The sequence below is a fragment of the Notamacropus eugenii genome, chromosome 4 (genome assembly GCF_028372415.1).
Source record: "Notamacropus eugenii isolate mMacEug1 chromosome 4, mMacEug1.pri_v2, whole genome shotgun sequence".
Taxonomy (NCBI): Eukaryota; Metazoa; Chordata; class Mammalia; order Diprotodontia; family Macropodidae; genus Notamacropus; species Notamacropus eugenii.
In genome coordinates this window covers 63,015,512-63,032,794 of record NC_092875.1, presented here as the reverse complement: position 1 = coordinate 63,032,794, position 17,283 = coordinate 63,015,512, and the positions used below count along the sequence as shown (strand labels likewise).

Below are 17,283 nucleotides of genomic sequence, written 5' to 3'. Positions count from 1 at the left end.
CTGCCACATCTGCTCCAATTCCATCCAACTCCCTGGCTTGTCCAACTTGTCATTCACAGTGGGATCAAAGCCCCAGAGTGAACCAGAAAGTCATTGTTATATGCATTTGGTGACAGCACCAATGACCAAGCTACTACTACACTATGCTCTGCCCTCTGGAACTAGGTTCTTAACTTAGGGTCCATGAACTTGTTTTATTTTTTTTTGATGTATTTCAATAATTGGTTTCCTTTGAAATTCTATGTATCTTACTCATTTAAAAATATGATTCTGAGAAGGGACCCATAGGAGTCACCAGGCTACTTATTACAGAAAGCCAGGATACACACACACACACACACACACACACACACACACACACACACACACACACACACACACGTTAAGAACTCTTGTACTAAAACTCTACAAAGCACTAAAATTAAGAATTTAAAGTAATTACTGTACCCCCACAATCAGCTATGACAGAATTACTATCATCTTCCTTAAAATATTCAGTTGAGCCAATGATACTATGTTATTCTAAAAGACCACTAACTACACAGCTGTAGGACTAGCCCCAGGTACTTGGCACAGTGTATCACTGTGATACAGATACAAAGAAAACCAGACTCTGGGTCAAAGGAGTGCCTGAAGCCCTTCCTCTACCTCTTCCTTTGGGACCCTGGCCAAGCATTTTTATTCTCCCTGACCCTTGGGCTCCTCATCAGTAAACTGGTGAGCACGGACTAAAACTTTTTTCCTATCCGTAATGTGACCCAACTTCAAATCCTAGTCCTGATTCTAATTAACTGGGAAATCTTGAGCAAATTACTTAATCCAATGCTACGTGCAAAGCTCTGTGTTAGGTGATGGAGATAAGAAGACAAAACAAAGTGAATTTTTATCTCCTGGGAGTTTTCATTTTCTTCATCTGTAAGTTAACACTGACTTACCTCATCACTGAGTTATGAGGCTCAAATGGGACATAGGTGAAAGTATTTTGTAACTTAAAGTGTCATAAATATTTTTGGTCTTTCAGGATCACAACAGAGAATACAAAACAACATGCCTCTTCCTTTCCCAATTTCAGGTGATCAAGCGGTCAGTACCTGTTGCAAAAATACACTGCATTGGCTGGATTTAATTCAATTGCTTTTCCATAAAAAGAGACAGCTGCTTCAAAATTTTCTATTTTCATTTGTTCATTTCCTAAAGGCAAAGAAAATATATACATATTATATGTAGGACATAACGAACTGAATGCTTAAAATTACATTTTTATTCTTCATTTTGTTAGATTTATTATTTTTAGACAACATTTTTATTCTTCATTAGTTGAGGCACATTTTAGTGAAAGGTTTTCAACTGCTACTCTGCATCTCCATATTCACTTATTCAATACTTACGACACACAGAGCCCTGGGGAAGATGCAGAGTTAGAGAAGATACAGTCCCCATTCTCATGGAGCTTACGTTGCAGCAAGGGAATGACACACCAAACACAGAAAAATACATGTAATTATATAAAGTGTTTTAAAGGGCAAAAAAAAAATGTCTCAGGACAAAGGTGAAAGTCATTTGTGATAAATTAATATGAAAACCTTGCTTTTCTTAGAACCGCACCTAGTGAAGTCTCATTTTCTACTAGAATCCTTCAACCAGATTTAGGAGACTTCCCTTCATGCTTTCTGAGAGAACTTTAACTTCTGAGAGTTTCCCAGCTCCTACTTTAAATTCAATTTGAAAAATATTTATCAAAGAGTTATGTTCAGCATTTGTGATGAATAAATACGGTATATTTTATGTTCTATGTCTTCTCATGGTGCTTATAGCATGGGAAGTTGAGAGGAGAAGAGGGCAGGCATATCTCCAAATGATTACAATGCAAAAGATGCACTTTTCCAAAAGAATGCAATTCCCCAACTGACAAATGGTCAAATGATATGAACAGGCAGTTTTCAGACAAAAGAAAAAATCAAAGCTAGCTATAGTCATATGAAAAAGTGTTCTAGATCACTATTGATTAGAGAAATGCAATTAAAACAACTCTAAGGTACCACCTCACACTCATCAGACTGACTAATATGAAGGAAAAGAAAAATGATAAACACTGGAGGGGATGTGGGAAAATTGGAACACTAATCTGTAAAATGAATTGGAGAAAGAAATGGCAAACCACTAAATGCATATTTGTCATGAGGGTTTAAGTTTTTTCTTTCTGTTGTTCAAGTGGAGAAAGGGGGAATAGAAGAGAAAATAAATGTTTGCTAATTGAAAAAAAAAAGTCCTACAGAAGATTCAATTAAGAGAATGTCATTTAGGGCTGGGGATCAGATAAGGCCTTCAGAGAAGAGTTGGAATCTGAGCTAAATCTTAAATGCAAGAGATTTTAAATAGGCAAAGATGGGAGGAAATGGATCATATTCCACAAAAGGAAGAAAAGATAGGATGCAAAAGAAGAATAGTTAATCCCATTTGGCTAAAGTTTAAAATATAAGGAGAGGAATACTAAGCGACAAGCCTGTAAAAACCAGGTGGTACCAGACTGAGGAGGGCCTTGTTGGCCCAAGGCTATAGGATTCTCTACTTTTCTGGGCAGTCAATAGGGAACCTTGGAATGGTCTTCAGTGGAGACAGGACATGACCCCTTAATGTAAGTGTCCCAAGGATCTGTCTTCCTTTCTCTCTCTAGTGGCAATTTCCATACAGAATTCCCAAATTCCCAAACACATAGCAAGTTCTAACTTCTCTGCAAAACTTTGCACTCAAATCTTGAACTGTGTACAGAAGACTTCCATTTGCATGTTTTGCCAGCACCTCCAAGTTTACCTGTCCAAAACTAAACTTCATATCTTTTCTGTAAAACTTCCTTCTGACTTTGTTATTTCCATCAGTAGTATATACCACCATTCAGCTAGTCTCCTATGTTCATGACTTTGGGATTATCTCTGATGTTTTCTTCTCTCTAATGTCTCAAAATCAGTCAATTCCATGATCCCAACATCTCACCCCCATCCCCCCCTTTTATATTTCCTCTGTCACAACCATTCGTCAGCTCCTGTTATTATCACACGTCATGATTATTGTAAAAGCCGTCTTAGTGGGTTTGAAAAGTCTTATCCGTTCTTCATTCTTCTGGTGGAGAAATTTTTATAAATATATGTCATTATGTTGTCCCTGTGTTAGAAGTGTTTTTTTAGTGACTCTACTGTCTTCAAGCAGAGGTCAAACTTCTTACCTTGGTATTCAAAGCTCTACAACCCAACACTATCCTCATTTTCCAGTTTTGTCTTGAGTTATCACACACACACACACACACACACACACACACACACACACACACACACACATACACACACGCACACACGCACACACACCTCCACACCATATGTACTGAGCTCTACTCAATACACTATACTTTCCAATTTCCAGGCCTTCCCTTGTTCTATGCCCTGAAATACCATCCCCCTCCAAATCTTCATTACACAGATTCCAACCCATCCTTTAAAGTTCAACTCAAATATTTCTTCTATAATACCTTCTATGACTCCCTCAGGACTTCATATAGCACATTTTAGTATTACTATACCCTAAGGCACTTTTAACTACACAATACACAGTACACAATAACACATAATATCTATATCTCTAATCCCCCTCCCAAAACCAGATTATAACCTAAATGAGGATAATAACTCAGACCTTATCTAAACTTTCTACCTCCCCAGTTCCCAGCTCAGTACTGTCTGTACATAAGAGGTACATAATAAATTACATGTCAAATGAATGATCAGATCTTTGCACAAATAAGAACAATCTCTAGGAGTGAAGAACATTCCCTGCCTTCTTGTGCCCACTACACAAATACTTCCATGTTCCTTGGCTATCACAGGTGAACCTATCATTCCGTGCAAGTCCCTCTTTATTTCACAGAGGAAAAAACAGAATATGTGGCAAAAATGGCAACTGCTGAAGTAGTTGTCAGTCTATTTTCTTTACCTTCAGTCTTCAGTCTCTCAGCTTCAGCTGTATCTTCATCAGAGGGGCAGATGGGTTCAGAATTCCTACGGATGTAGGGCATGTCTTTCTATCACAAGAAAAAAACAAGTCATTTTAGGAAGGGACATCAACAGACACCCTTGTTTTCCCCCATCCAACTTATGTTTTCCTATTAAATCCAGCCAGATTTTTTACCCTCAAATGGATCTAAGAAGGAAACAAATCCCAAATTGAAAATATCATGAAATGATGAGATTGGATATCCATTTCAAAAAGGTCCAGTATGCTCACTTTTCCTGTAGCAGCTTCAAATATTTCTGGCAGAGTCTGTGATACAGCTAAATCTCGGTCTTCAACAGTCACCCCAAAAGCTGTCTCCAGGCATTGGATTGCAACTAGAAGAAATAAGATTGCTTCTTTTTAAGCCTCAAAATACTTATTAAGAGTCACTCTGAAGCTTTATTTTTCAGCACGGAAGTAGGGATCGGTCCTATTTTTAACATATACATACATATACTAATAACACTGCTATATTCTGCTTATTAAAAATATTCCTCCCTTTGGCCCCCCAATTTATCTCAGCAGTTCACTTCTACCAAAACCCATAGAAGAGAAAGAATTAGATGGGTCCAAAATAGTGGAAGACGACAAGAATCCTTCTGAGTCACCCAAATCTCCTAGACAAATGAGCAAAGAATCCATTTTGCTAACATCATCAGATCACTACGTAGTCATAATACATCCAGGAGCATATTGTGACAAGGCTACTTTGGCATAGAACAACTTCTGATCTGACATGGGAAATGTATCTCTCTACTCTTCCAGATTTCCAAATAAATGTTGATGTGACACATTTAACAAGTCAATTACAAAGCCACATCACCACCTGATTTTTACTTAGGAGCATGGGATTTAAAGATGAAGGGCCCTTAGACATTTTCTAGTCGGCCCCCCTTCCATTTTAGAAGGGAAAAATAAGAAAGAGGGAAGGAAAGTGACATAGCCATTAAGTGGCAGAGTAAGGCTTTGAACCAAGGTTATCTGATTATATAACCCAGGGTCTTCCCATTATACCAGCTCCTCCAGAATCAATTTTCTACATAAAATAAGGTAATCATTATTTCACAGCACCAGAAAAAGTTGAGATTTAGAACTACTCTTTATGCTGAAAGGACATCAGAGGGATCCATGCATGACTAGAATGATTTAATACGTTTGTGAGATTTTCTAGTATTAACAACTGTTCCTGAGCCAACACTATCAACCAACATCTCTGACAGCTGAAGGAGAACTGTCACTGATGATTCAATAGGACTTAAAAAGACTGACAACTTCAGGTCTGTGGAAAAAATTTTGAAGCAAGTTTTTCTGATAAAGGCCTCATTTTTCAAATATATAAAGAAGTGAGTCAAATTTATAAAAACAGGAGCCATTCCCCATTTGACAAGAGATCAAAACATATTATCAGTTTTCAGATAAAATAATCAAAGTTATCTATAGTTATATGAAAAAATACTCTAAATCACTATTGACTGGAGAAACGCAAATTAAAACAATTCTGAGGTACTACTTCATACCTATTAGATGAGCTAATAGGACAGAAAAGGTAAACGACAAATGTTGGAATTGATGTGGGGAAAAATAAGACATTCATGCAGTTTGTTGGTGGAGTTGTGAACTGATTCAACCATTCTGCAGAGCAATTTGGAACAATGACAAAAGGACTATAAAACTGTGCATAATCTTTGACCTAGCAACACCATTACTAGGTCTGTATCCCAAAAGGAAAAGTCCATATATGTACAAAAATATTTACAGCAGCTCTTTTTGGAGCCCAAAGAATTAGAAACTGAGGGGGTGACCATCAACAGGGGAGTTGCGGTATGTGTTATGGTGGAATACTACTGTTATAAGAAATAATAATTAGGACACTCTCAGAAAAACCTGAAAGACTTGCATGGGCTGCTACAAAGTAAAATGTACTGTATACAAAATAAAAGCAATATTGTAAGATGATGAACCATGAATGACTTCACTATTCTCAGCAATATAACAATCCAAGACAACTCTGAAGAACTTAAAATGAAAAATGCTGTCCATCACCAGAGAAAAAACTGATCGTATCTGAATAAAGACTGACGCATACTTTTTTTATTTTTCTTGAGTTTTTTTTGGTGTATCTATATTTTTTTTCACAATATGACTGTTATGGAAGTGTTTTCCTTGACCACACGTTATATCACATTGCTTGCCTTCTCAATGAAAACTGGGGGGGTGAGGAGGGAGGAGGAAGGAGAATTTGGAATTCAAAGTTTTAAAAACAAATGTCAAAAACTGTCTTTACATATAAACTGGGGGAAAATAAAATACTAAATAAAAGCTAAACAAAGAAAGAAAACAATTTCCTTCAGGCCTGTGCTCTTTTAACCCATGGGTTTTAGCCATACTGATGTTAATGTGGCTCTGAATCAATGAAGAATCCTAACTGCAGATGCCTCAATAAGTGATTAAAACACAAATGGAAATGAACAACATCATTAAAGATTAAAAAAGGAGGTGAGGGGGTGAAGCCAAGATGGCAGAGTAGAAAGACACAAAAATGCAGGCTCTCCCCACACAGCCCATAAAACACCTGTAGAGAGGGACTCTCAACAAATTTTGGAGCAGCAGAAGTGGAGAACAACAGACTGGAGGAGATTTCCAGCCCAGGGTGACCAGAAAGGCCCACAGAAACATCTGTTGTCTGTTGCGCCAGATGCGGAGTGAAGCCCAGCCTTGGCCGCATGGCATGGCTCATGAACAGCCCTTGGGGGTGGAATCTCCAGTCACGGAATCCCCAGTCCCAGTAGCAGCGGGTTCTCAGATCCCTCAACCCACAGGCGCCAAAGTTCAGTGAATGGGTTTTTTCAGCTGGCCAGGAAAGGAGAAGGGCCTTCCCATAGCTCCCGCCTCAGGAAGTGGCTGCAGTTCCCAGGGCAGCCCCTACAGCAGCCCACATCCATTGTTGGGTCGTAAAAACCCCTGGGGGCACCGAGGAGCTGATTCTTGCCTCCACCCAGTGTAGAGGCTCTAAGGGGGCTGGTTTTTGTCTCTCACTGAATGGTGGCCCTGCCCCCACAGCTTGACTGAATCCCACCCCCCACCCCCCAGTGCTGGCTTGGTGGAACTGGAGGCCAGGTGGCTGCGGAGAGGAAACTCTGCTAAGATTCTGGGCACAAAAATCCCTCCCTGTGCCCAGACCAGTACACGCCTGATTGTGCCACCTTGGAGGAACTGAGATTTTACAGATTCCCAGAGTATACCCTACTCTTGACAAAGGACCCAAAAGTCAAGTAACAGGTTGGGAAAATGCCCAAAAAAGGGAAAAAAATAGGACCATAGAAGGTTACTTTCTTGGTGAACAGATATCTCTTCCCATCCTTTCTGATGAGGAAGAACAACATTTACCATCAGGGAAAGACATAAAAGTCAAGGCTTCTGTATCCCAAACATCCAAAACAAATATTCAATGGTCTCAGGCCATGGAAGAGCTCAAAAAGGATTTTGAAAATCAAGTAAGAGAGGTGGAGGAAAAACTGGGAAGAGAAATGAGATGCAAGAAAAGCATGAAAAGTGGGTCAACACTTTGCTAAAGGAGACCCAAAAATATGCTGAAGAAAATAACACCTTGAAAAATAGGCTAACTCAATTGGCAAAAGAGGTTCAAAAAGCCAATGAGGAGAAGAATGCTTTCAAAAGCAGAATTAGCCAAATGGAAAAGGAGGTCCAAAAGCTCAATGAAGAAAATAGTTCTTTCAAAATTAGAATGGCACAGATGGAGGCTAATGACTTTATGAGAAAGCAAGAAATCACAAAACAAAACTAAAAGAATGAAAAAATGGAAGATAATGTGAAATATCTCATTAGAAAAACAACTGACCTGGAAAATAGATCCAGGAGAGAGAATTTAAAAATTATGGGACCACCTGAAAGCCATGATCAAAAAAAGAGCCTAGACATCATCTTTCATGAAATTATCAAGGAAAACTGCCCTGATATTCTAGAACCAGGGGGCAAAATAAATATTGAAAGAATCCACCAATCACTTCCTGAAAGAGATCCAAAAAGAGAAACTCCTAGGAACATTGTGGCCAAATTCCAGAGTTCTCAGGTCAAGGAGAAAATATTGCAAGCAGCTAGAAAGAAACAATTCAAGTATGGTGGAAACACAATCAGGATAACACAAGATCTAGCAGCTTCTACGTTAAGGGATCAAAGGGCATGGAAAAGATATTCCAGAAGTCAAAGGAACTAGGATTAAAACCAAGAATCACCTACCCAGCAAAACTGAGTATAATACTTCAGGGGGAAAAATAGTCTTTCAATGAAATAGAGGACTTTCAAGCATTCTTGATGAAAAGACCAGAGCTGAAAAGAAAATTTGACCTTCAAACACAAGAATGAAGAAAAGCATGAAAAGATAAACAGCAAAGAGAAGTCATAAGGGACTTACCAAAGTTGAACTGTTTAAATTCCTACATGGAAAGACAATATTTGTAACTCTTGAAACTTTTTTCAGTATCTGGGTAGTTGGTGGGATTACACACACACACACACACACACACACACACACACACACACACACACACACACACACACACACACACACACACACACACAGCAGAGAGTGAATTGAATAGGAAGGGATCATATCTTAAAAAAATGAAATTAAGCGGTGAGAGAGAAATATATTGGGAGGAGAAAGGGAGAAATGGAATGGGGCAAAATATAAAAGAGGCAAGTAAAAGACTTTTCAGTGGAGGGAAGAAGAGGGGAGATGAGAGAAAAAGCATGAAGCTTACTCTCATCACATTCCACTAAAGGAAGGAATAAAATGCACACTCATTTTGGTACGAAAATCTATCTTACAATACAAGAAAGTGGGGGAGAAGGGGATAAGCAGGGGGGATGATAGAAGGGAGGGCAGTGGGAGGAGGGAGCAATTAGAAGTCAACACTCTTGGAGAGGGACAGCATCAAAAGACAGAATAGAAGAAATGGGGGGCAGGACAGGATGGAGGGAAATATAGTTAGTCTTACACAACACGACTATTATGGAAGTCATTTGCAAAACTACACAGATATGGCCTATATTGAATTGCTTGCCTTCCCAAAGGGAATGGGTGGAGAGGGAGGGAGATAAAGAAGTTGGAAGTCAAAGTTTTAGGAACAACTGTTGAGTACTGTTCTTGTAACTAAGAAATAAGAAATACAGGTAATGGGGTATAGAAAATTATCTTACCCTACAGGAAAAAAGAGACGATGGAGATAAGGGAAGGGAGGGATGTTAGAAGAGAGGGCAGATTGGTGATAGGGGCAATTAGAATGCTTGGCGTTTTGGGGTGGGGGGAGGGGAGAAATGGGGAGAAAATTTGGAACCCAAAATTAATAAATAAATTTTAAAAAAAAAAAAGGAGGTGAGTACATCATATAACATGAAGTGTAAAGAGCAAAATTCATCTGGAAAAACAAAAGAAGTCCAGAATCTCAAGGGAAATAATAGAGGAAATATAAATGAAGGAGGCAGGCATCCTTTTATCAGACCTCAAACTATTATAAAGTAGTAATTGCCAAATTACTTGGTACTAGTTTAGAAAAAAATAGAGGACATGAATGGAAAAGACTAGATTAAGCAGGAAACAAAAGCATTCAAAAACAGTTCAATGTTTCATAAACTTAAGAACATAAAATACTGGAAAGTGGACTCCCTTTGTATCCAACTTCTGGGAAAACTCTAAAGAAGTTGGGTGAAATTAACTTTAGACCAACATTATATGTTATACAAATCACAATAAGCTAAAAATATATATTTGTAAAACTGATTACAAAAGGTCAGGAAGGCACAATTAAAAAAACCTTAGAGAACAGGATCAGGTATACTTTTGACAACTACAGCTGGGAGAGAATACTTAAGCAAGAAATCATTAAAAATAAAATTCACAGTTTTGATGACAGAAAATTTTAAACCTTTTTCATGAATAAAATGAATTAAGATATAAATGCTAAAGAAAAAAGTGGTAAAAAATATATGCATCAAATATCACTCACAAAATTCCAATATTAAAATATATAGGGGACCAAAAAAATATTTAACACTAAGAACTGTATCCTAACGCACAGTGGTCCAAGTGTACGAACAATTTTCAAAAGGAAAAATAGAATTTTAAATAATTCTGAGGCTTCACTTCATACCATGCAAGTTGGCAAAAAATGAAAAAAAGATGGATACAATGGGGGAGGGGGAGCTATGGGAAGATAAGAACATTGATACACAATTGAGCTGAGAAATTGTCCAAATGTTTTGAATATCAGTTTGGAATCATACAAAAAAAGTATCTAAACTCTCCTTACCCTATGACCCAGCAAGCTCACCACTGACATAATGATGATGACAATAACAATTAAAAGGTGCAATTATTTAATGCTTTAAGGTCTACAAAGAGTTTATAAATATCTCATTTGATTCTCAAAACCCCTGTGAGGTAGGTACTATTATCCTCATTTTATTGTTAAAGGAAGACCCCAGGCCCAAAAAAGAGAGACCCTAAATGAAACAGAGTCTGATTACTTGTTACAAAGCATTTATTGTTTGAGAAAAAAACTTGCAAGGGAAAGAAGATCCTGCAAAGGAGCAGAGAGGGAGAAAGTTCTCCGCTGCTCCAAGGGGAGCGGAAAAAGGATAAGATAATATTGTTTCTAGAGCCTTTCAAACAGGGTGTCACCAGACACAATAAGCCAAGATATTCTGTCCAGAGAAAGGTCTTGAACCTACAGCTGTTGCTCAAGGTTACCCTTGAGCTGGTCTGTGGTTTCTGACATCTCCAAATCCAACTAGAGTTCACTCACAGAAGATCACTGGTATATCAAGCAGCGCTGAGCCTCAGAAATCCTTCTAATTGGCTGGCTATTATGTAACTCCACTGGCCTGCTCCCTTGTGAAGAAGGGAAGTTCTAACTTATACTATGATCATTAAAGCGCCCATATTCACAATAAAGAAACTGGGGCTGAGAAAGACAAAATGATTTGCCCAGGACCACAAAGCTTAGTATATAAGGTAGGATTTGAACTCAGGTCTTCCTCATTCCAAGACCAGCAATCAATCAATAAATTAAGCTCCTACTATGTGCCAGGGACACAAAAAGGAGAAAAAAAATCACTGCCCTCAAGGAGTTTACAATTTAACAGAGGACACAACAAGCAAACAAATACACAAAAAGCAAACTACATGAAGGATAAACAGGAAATAATTAACAGAAGGGTTAATCAAAAATTAACTAGGCAGAATTAAGAGGGGTTAGTCAGAAGAGAGAGCAAAAGTGGTCCAGGCATGGGGGAAAGTCAGGAAGAATGCCCAAAGTCGAGAGTAGCAATGTCTGGTTCATGGAACAGTTGGGAGGCCAGCATCACTGGATCTAAGAATATATGTTGAGGCATAAGGTGTGAGAAGACTGGAAAGACAGACAGGGGATTAGGTCATGAAAGGCTTTGAATACCAAACTGCATTTTGTGTTTGATTCTGGAGGCAATAGGCAGCCACTGGAGTTTACTGAGTAGGAGGGTGACGTGATAGGATCACATCACTTTAGTGGCTGAATGAAGGATGGAGTGGAGTGGGGAGAGACTTAAGACAAGCAGAGGAGAAAAAAGAGGTAGCATATATGAGAGATGTTGCAAAACAGGCCTTGGATTGAATATAGGGGGTGAGATAAGGAATTCTGGATGACTCCTCAAGTCGTAAGCCTGAGGGAGTGAGAAGATGGTGGTGATCTGAATAGTAATAAGGCAGGTTGGGGGTGTGGGAGGAAGATAATTGAGTTGAGGATGTCTACTGGAAATTCAGTTTGAGATGTCCAAAAGGCAATCAAAGATTCAAAATTAGAGATCAGTAGAGACAAGACAGGTAAATTTGAGAATCATCAGCACAGAGATGGTCGCTAAATCCACAAGAGCTGTTGAGATCACCAAATGAAGTGATATTGAGGGAAAAGAAAAGAGGAGCCAAGACAGAACTGTGAGGGACACCTACAGTTAGAAGTCATGATCTAGAGAAGGATCCAGCAAAGAAGACCAAGAAAGAGAGGTCAGAGAGGTAGGAGGAGAACCAGGAGAGAGTTGTGTACCAAAAACTCAAAAAGAGAAGAGAGTATGAAAAGGGAGAGTGATCAATAGTATCAGAGGCTGCAGAGTGGACAAGAAGAATTAGGATTGAGAAAATCATTGGATTTGGCAACTAGAGATCACTGGTAACTTTGGAGAGAACAACTCTGGTGGATGATAAGGTCAAAAGCCAAACTGTAAGGGGTTAAGAAGAGAGTAAGAGGATGGAAAGTGGAGACACCTATTGTAGACAGCCTTTTCAAGTTTAGCTACAAAGGTATAAGAGACATAGGACAATGACAGCCTAGAAGTGCAGAATAAAACACACTCAGACTTGACCAATGTGTGAATTTGTTCTGCTTAACTAAATACACTTTTTCTTATGAGGGAAGGCTTTTATTTGGGGGTGGAGAGGTGTGTGTGCATGCTCCCACTCTCATTTTTGTGGGAGGAGGGAGGGGAGGAGGGAGCCGGTACTGATGAGTAATGCCAAAAATAGAAAAGAGAGCAGAGGGAAGTTTAGACAAGGACAAAGACAAGTAGGGCAGTGTGTCAGTACTATCATGTTAAATTTACCATATACTTTAAAGAGAAGTCAAGCTCTTAAGTAACTGAAAAACAATGAAAGTAAAGGAGAACAAATAATGAAACATAACTACTGGACTTTTAGCCAGGATGGTTGTCTGAACAGGAAAGCAGACCACCATGTAGGGCACCTTCAGAACCCTGAAGTTCATACCAAACCTGAAAATGACCAAAAAAATCTACTAAGAAACTGTATTAAATAACTTCTATCCCGGAATCAGTCAGGTCCCCAAAAGCTAAAAGAATGGGGACCTCCAACAAAACCAGTGACAGTGCCAGACAGCTTCTGTGTCAGAAGGTGGCCTAGAGCAGGGGAGTTCCTCAAAGAAAGCCCCAGGGTGGTGACCCTGGCATTTGGATGAGGTTTCCTCCACCACTAGAGTAGTACCTGATGATTTCATTCTCCACACCTCAAAGATAAAGGGACCTGAGCCTAGAAGGTGGAGATAAGTGCAGGAACCTAGGTGACTCAGGTCAAGACCAAACAGGGCTGGTCACCCTCATTCAAAGGTGCAGCCTAGGACAGAGCCAGGAACTAAAGCTAGAGAGACAAGTGAAATCAAAGAAAATATCAACTAGCATAAAAAGCTGTTGAAAATCTAGAGCTCCCCCAAAAGGAGAGAATAACTCAGTAACAATTGTAAGCAGACTCCAAAGGAAAAAAAATACTTTCCAAAATACATATATATATATGGATTTTCCACAACAACTACATGGCTACTTAGAAGAAATTAAGCAAGATATTTAAAAAATGAAATAAAAGCTCTAGAGAGAAAAACTAGGAGATAAATAGAATAGAATAGAAAGTACTAAACTTTACACAGTATCAGACTCTTCAAAAACTATAACAGATCAATCAGAAATCAAGAACTACATGAGACAGAAAGAAATAATAAAACAATAGTATTGAAACTAAACTATTTTGGGAGGTGCTGGAACAAAAGTAGTCTTCAGCAGAGAGGTAGTCAACCCCTGTAAAAACATGAGATGTTCTTTAACTTTTTAAAGCACCCCTGAAACCACAAGATAAAAAAGTCAGAAAGGTGCCAACACTTACCTTCCAAACTCTCCTGGGCATCAGGAGAAAGGCCTCCATGATGCAGCTGGTCATGCAGAAACTGGATGATGGAATACGCAAGGCGCTTCTTGTCCTCCATCTTTATGGCTCTGAAGAGGGATCTTGTGATTTTCAAGATCTGTGGATTAGATCAAGTCATAAAAGTATTGATGAAAAGAAATTATAAGACTGCTACAATTCTGTCTTGTTCTTTCTCATTTCTTGTATGTTCTTTGGCATTTTCCAGACTGGGGGAGGAAGGGAGGGAGCATGGAAGGAGGTGCACACACCTTTAATTTAAACTAAGATTTCTAGATAAATTTGAGATGTAGCTTCAAGAATAAAAACTCCCAAATACCATTACTTCAAAGAAAACCTCAGTCTTTGGTCTATTACTAACAGTGGTCACCATCATCATCCAACATCATCAGGACCCATGCCAAATGGGTCTACTACAAATGCCCTACATTCTGATTAGAGATAACATGTATATAAATTGGTACACACAAGAAACATATAAAATAGATGAGATGAAAGGTAACCTTTAGTGCAGGGGCTGTTTTTACTTTATCTTTGTAACTCCAATGCCTAGCACACAGTCAGCACTTTTCAAATGTTTGTCAATTGGCTTCTCTGACATTTTTCTCCTCCTTTCAATGGGGTACAGTACAGCTAAGCGGGTGCAGTGGATATAGCACTGGGCTTGAAGTCAGAAAGACCAGAGTTCAAATTCAGCCTCAGACAATGACTACATGACCCTAGGGAAGTCACTTAACATGTTTCAGTCTCTTCAACTATGAAAATGGGAATCAGAACAGCACTTAACTCTAAAGGTTGTTGTAAAGATTAAATGAGAAAATATTTGCAAAGTACTTAACACAGAATCTGGCACACAGCAGGTACTTGATAACTGGTTGGTCCCTTTTCCCTTCTATCAAAGTGACTGCTCCCTCTCTGTTCCTTTACATCCATCTCATATTGACTCTCTTCTATAGTCATGGTTTCTCATGAACTCATAGGTTCAAATATTTCTATGTAGGTGATTCCCAAATCTACATACCTAACAATAATCCTATTCCTGACTCCAGGCCTACATTGCCAACTGCCTCCTAAATATCCCTACCTAGACATTCTGTCAGCATCCCACACTCAGCATATTCAAAATATAATAAACGACCTTCCTCTCTTATTCAAACTTCCCAATTTCTGCTCAAACAGATATTGGCTGAATTGAGCACCAGCATGATGTCCATGACTAGAGCCATCTCAGCCATCTTTGACTCCTTCCTTTCATTCCCCAAAGCAATCAAGTGCCAAGTCTTATGGCTTCCATCTCTACTGTCCAACATTGTTGGCTTCTTTCATCTTTCCACCCACATGAAAACTAGCATCTCTTTCACCTTAAGCTTTTGTAACAGCCTCCTTACTCGTCTCCCTGCTTCTAGCTAGTCTCTCCCCTCTCCAATCCATCCTCCAGGGAGCTAGTAGTCTGAAGACACAGACCTGACCACATCACTGCCCTGCTCAATAACCTTTAGCAGCGCTGTACTGCATTTAGGAAAGAATATAAACTTTTCACTCTGGTATTTAAGACCCTCCATAGTCTAAGTCTAACCTACTTTTCTAGACTTACATCAAGCTACTGTCTTTAATGAAGCCTATATTCCAGACCAGCAAGTGAATTCTAGGAAGTGAACATGCTATCTCATTTGTGTGCATTCATACAAGCCATTCCTGGAGTCTAAGAAATACTATTTCCTCATCACCATATTCCAAAATCTTTATCTGACCACTTCTTCCATGGTTTCTTCCCTAACTCTCCCAGTTAAGTCTCCTTTCTCTCCACAAATTATTTTGTATTTAACTCTCAATTTGTACACTATTTCCCCCAGAAGAATATAATTTCCTTAAAGGCAAGCACTGTCTCATTTTTTTGTCTTTGTACTTGAAAGGTCTAACAGAGTGACTTGTAAATATTAGGAATGTGACAAATAGTTTCAAATTGAACTGAAAAACTGCTTTCACTTGTACAGTGCTTTGAAGCTGAAAACTTGCTTTGATACGCAATCATTCTATACACAAAACAGTAAATACTATGTGTGTGACAGGAAAGGCAGGAATTGTTAACTCCTCTTTACAGATGGGAAAATGGAGGACCCAAGAAGGTAACTGCCAGAAAATCGAACAGCTTCCTGATATATTGGACAGATCCTGGGCTGAGCAAGAGTCTCATTAATTACCAGTATAACCTGAAGCAAGTCACTTTACCTCAATTTCCTCAGCTGGAAAATGAGGGGGGAGAAGAAAATATTATAGCAGAACTAGATGATCTCCTAAACTCTCTTCCAGCTCTGAAACTCTCTATATAAACTCAATACTTTTTATACTCTAATAAGCTGCTTCGTAGCATTTCTTCAGGAGCAACTATGATATCTGAAAAAGAAAACACACACAGAATTTAGAGTCAAAAGACTTGGAGGCAAATCCTAGCTCTTTGCCCTACCAGGTGTGTGATCTTGGGCAAGTCATAAAACTCCCTCAAACTGAGGGAAGGAGGGAGGAATTTATGCCTACATGTTAAGTTCTTTACAAATATTATCTTACTTGTGCTATTATTATCTCCCTTTTACAGTTGAGAATACTGAGGCAGAGGTTAAGTGACTTGCCCAGCACCATAGCTATTAAGTGCTTAAGCCACATTTGAACTAAGCTCTTTCTAACTCCAGGCCCAGAGCTCTCTCCACTGGTAGTATGTGCCACCAGACTAGCTCCATCTTAGGAGTGTTGTTATACTTTATGCCGCTAGATAAAAATGTGTTTTCTAAAGGACAATTCACTGTAGAATCTACTATGCTCAACAAGACACAATTTCTGAGGAACTCTACAAAACTGCTTACTGATACTATTAGGATAAAGTTTTATCATAATCTGAGACTGGGATTAGGGAATGGCTAAACAAATTGTAGTAGTACATGAATGTAATGGAATATTACTCTTCATAAGAAATGTCAAATATAATGAAGGCAGAAGTAGAATTATCTATGTGAGTTGATTAAGAATGCAGTAAGGAGAGACAAGAAAACAATATACACAATGGCTGATACAATAATGCAAACAGAAAGACCAAAATAAAAGAATCAAATATGAATGTTACAAAATTAAAAGAACAAGGATGGCTTAAAAGAAGAGATAAGGGAAAATACCCACCTACCCCATGCTTTGCAAAAGTTGGATGTCCCTGTAAATATTTTCAGAATTTTTGAATGTACTGATCAATTTTATTATGTTTTTCTTTTCTTTTTTTTTTAAATTATTACATGGGAGGGGAAGAGAATTACTCAAGGAAATGCTGAGGATGTATAAAAAAGAATTCAATAAAAACTTATTTTTAAAAATAGTTGGGGGACTCAATTTTTATAAATAAGACATATTGATAATTATCTTTTTTTCAGGAGACACACAGACATAGTAGAAAGCACAGAATTTGAGATTCATAAGAGACCTGGGATCAAATCTTGCTTTTG

General features: G+C 38.6%; 1 protein-coding gene across 7 annotated transcripts in view; it reads right to left on the bottom strand.

Annotated features, from left to right (window-relative positions):
* The window catches only part of SGTA (small glutamine rich tetratricopeptide repeat co-chaperone alpha), a 46,626-nt gene that overhangs the window by 15,879 nt on the left and 13,464 nt on the right, over nt 1-17,283 (bottom strand). For 6 of the 7 annotated variants that reach the window (XM_072601430.1, XM_072601434.1, XM_072601435.1 and 3 more), the window contains exons 2-5: nt 13,760-13,898; nt 4,273-4,376; nt 3,982-4,069; nt 1,092-1,191 (exon numbers count right to left, since the gene is read on the bottom strand). In XM_072601430.1, coding sequence (XP_072457531.1) covers nt 1,092-1,191; nt 3,982-4,069; nt 4,273-4,376; nt 13,760-13,859 — 392 coding nt within the window. In that variant the 5' untranslated portion in view covers nt 13,860-13,898. Of the gene's footprint in view, nt 1-1,091; nt 1,192-3,981; nt 4,070-4,272; nt 4,377-13,759; nt 13,899-16,027; nt 16,193-17,283 lie in introns of those variants that run through there. The other variant, XM_072601432.1, reaches the window with a different exon arrangement.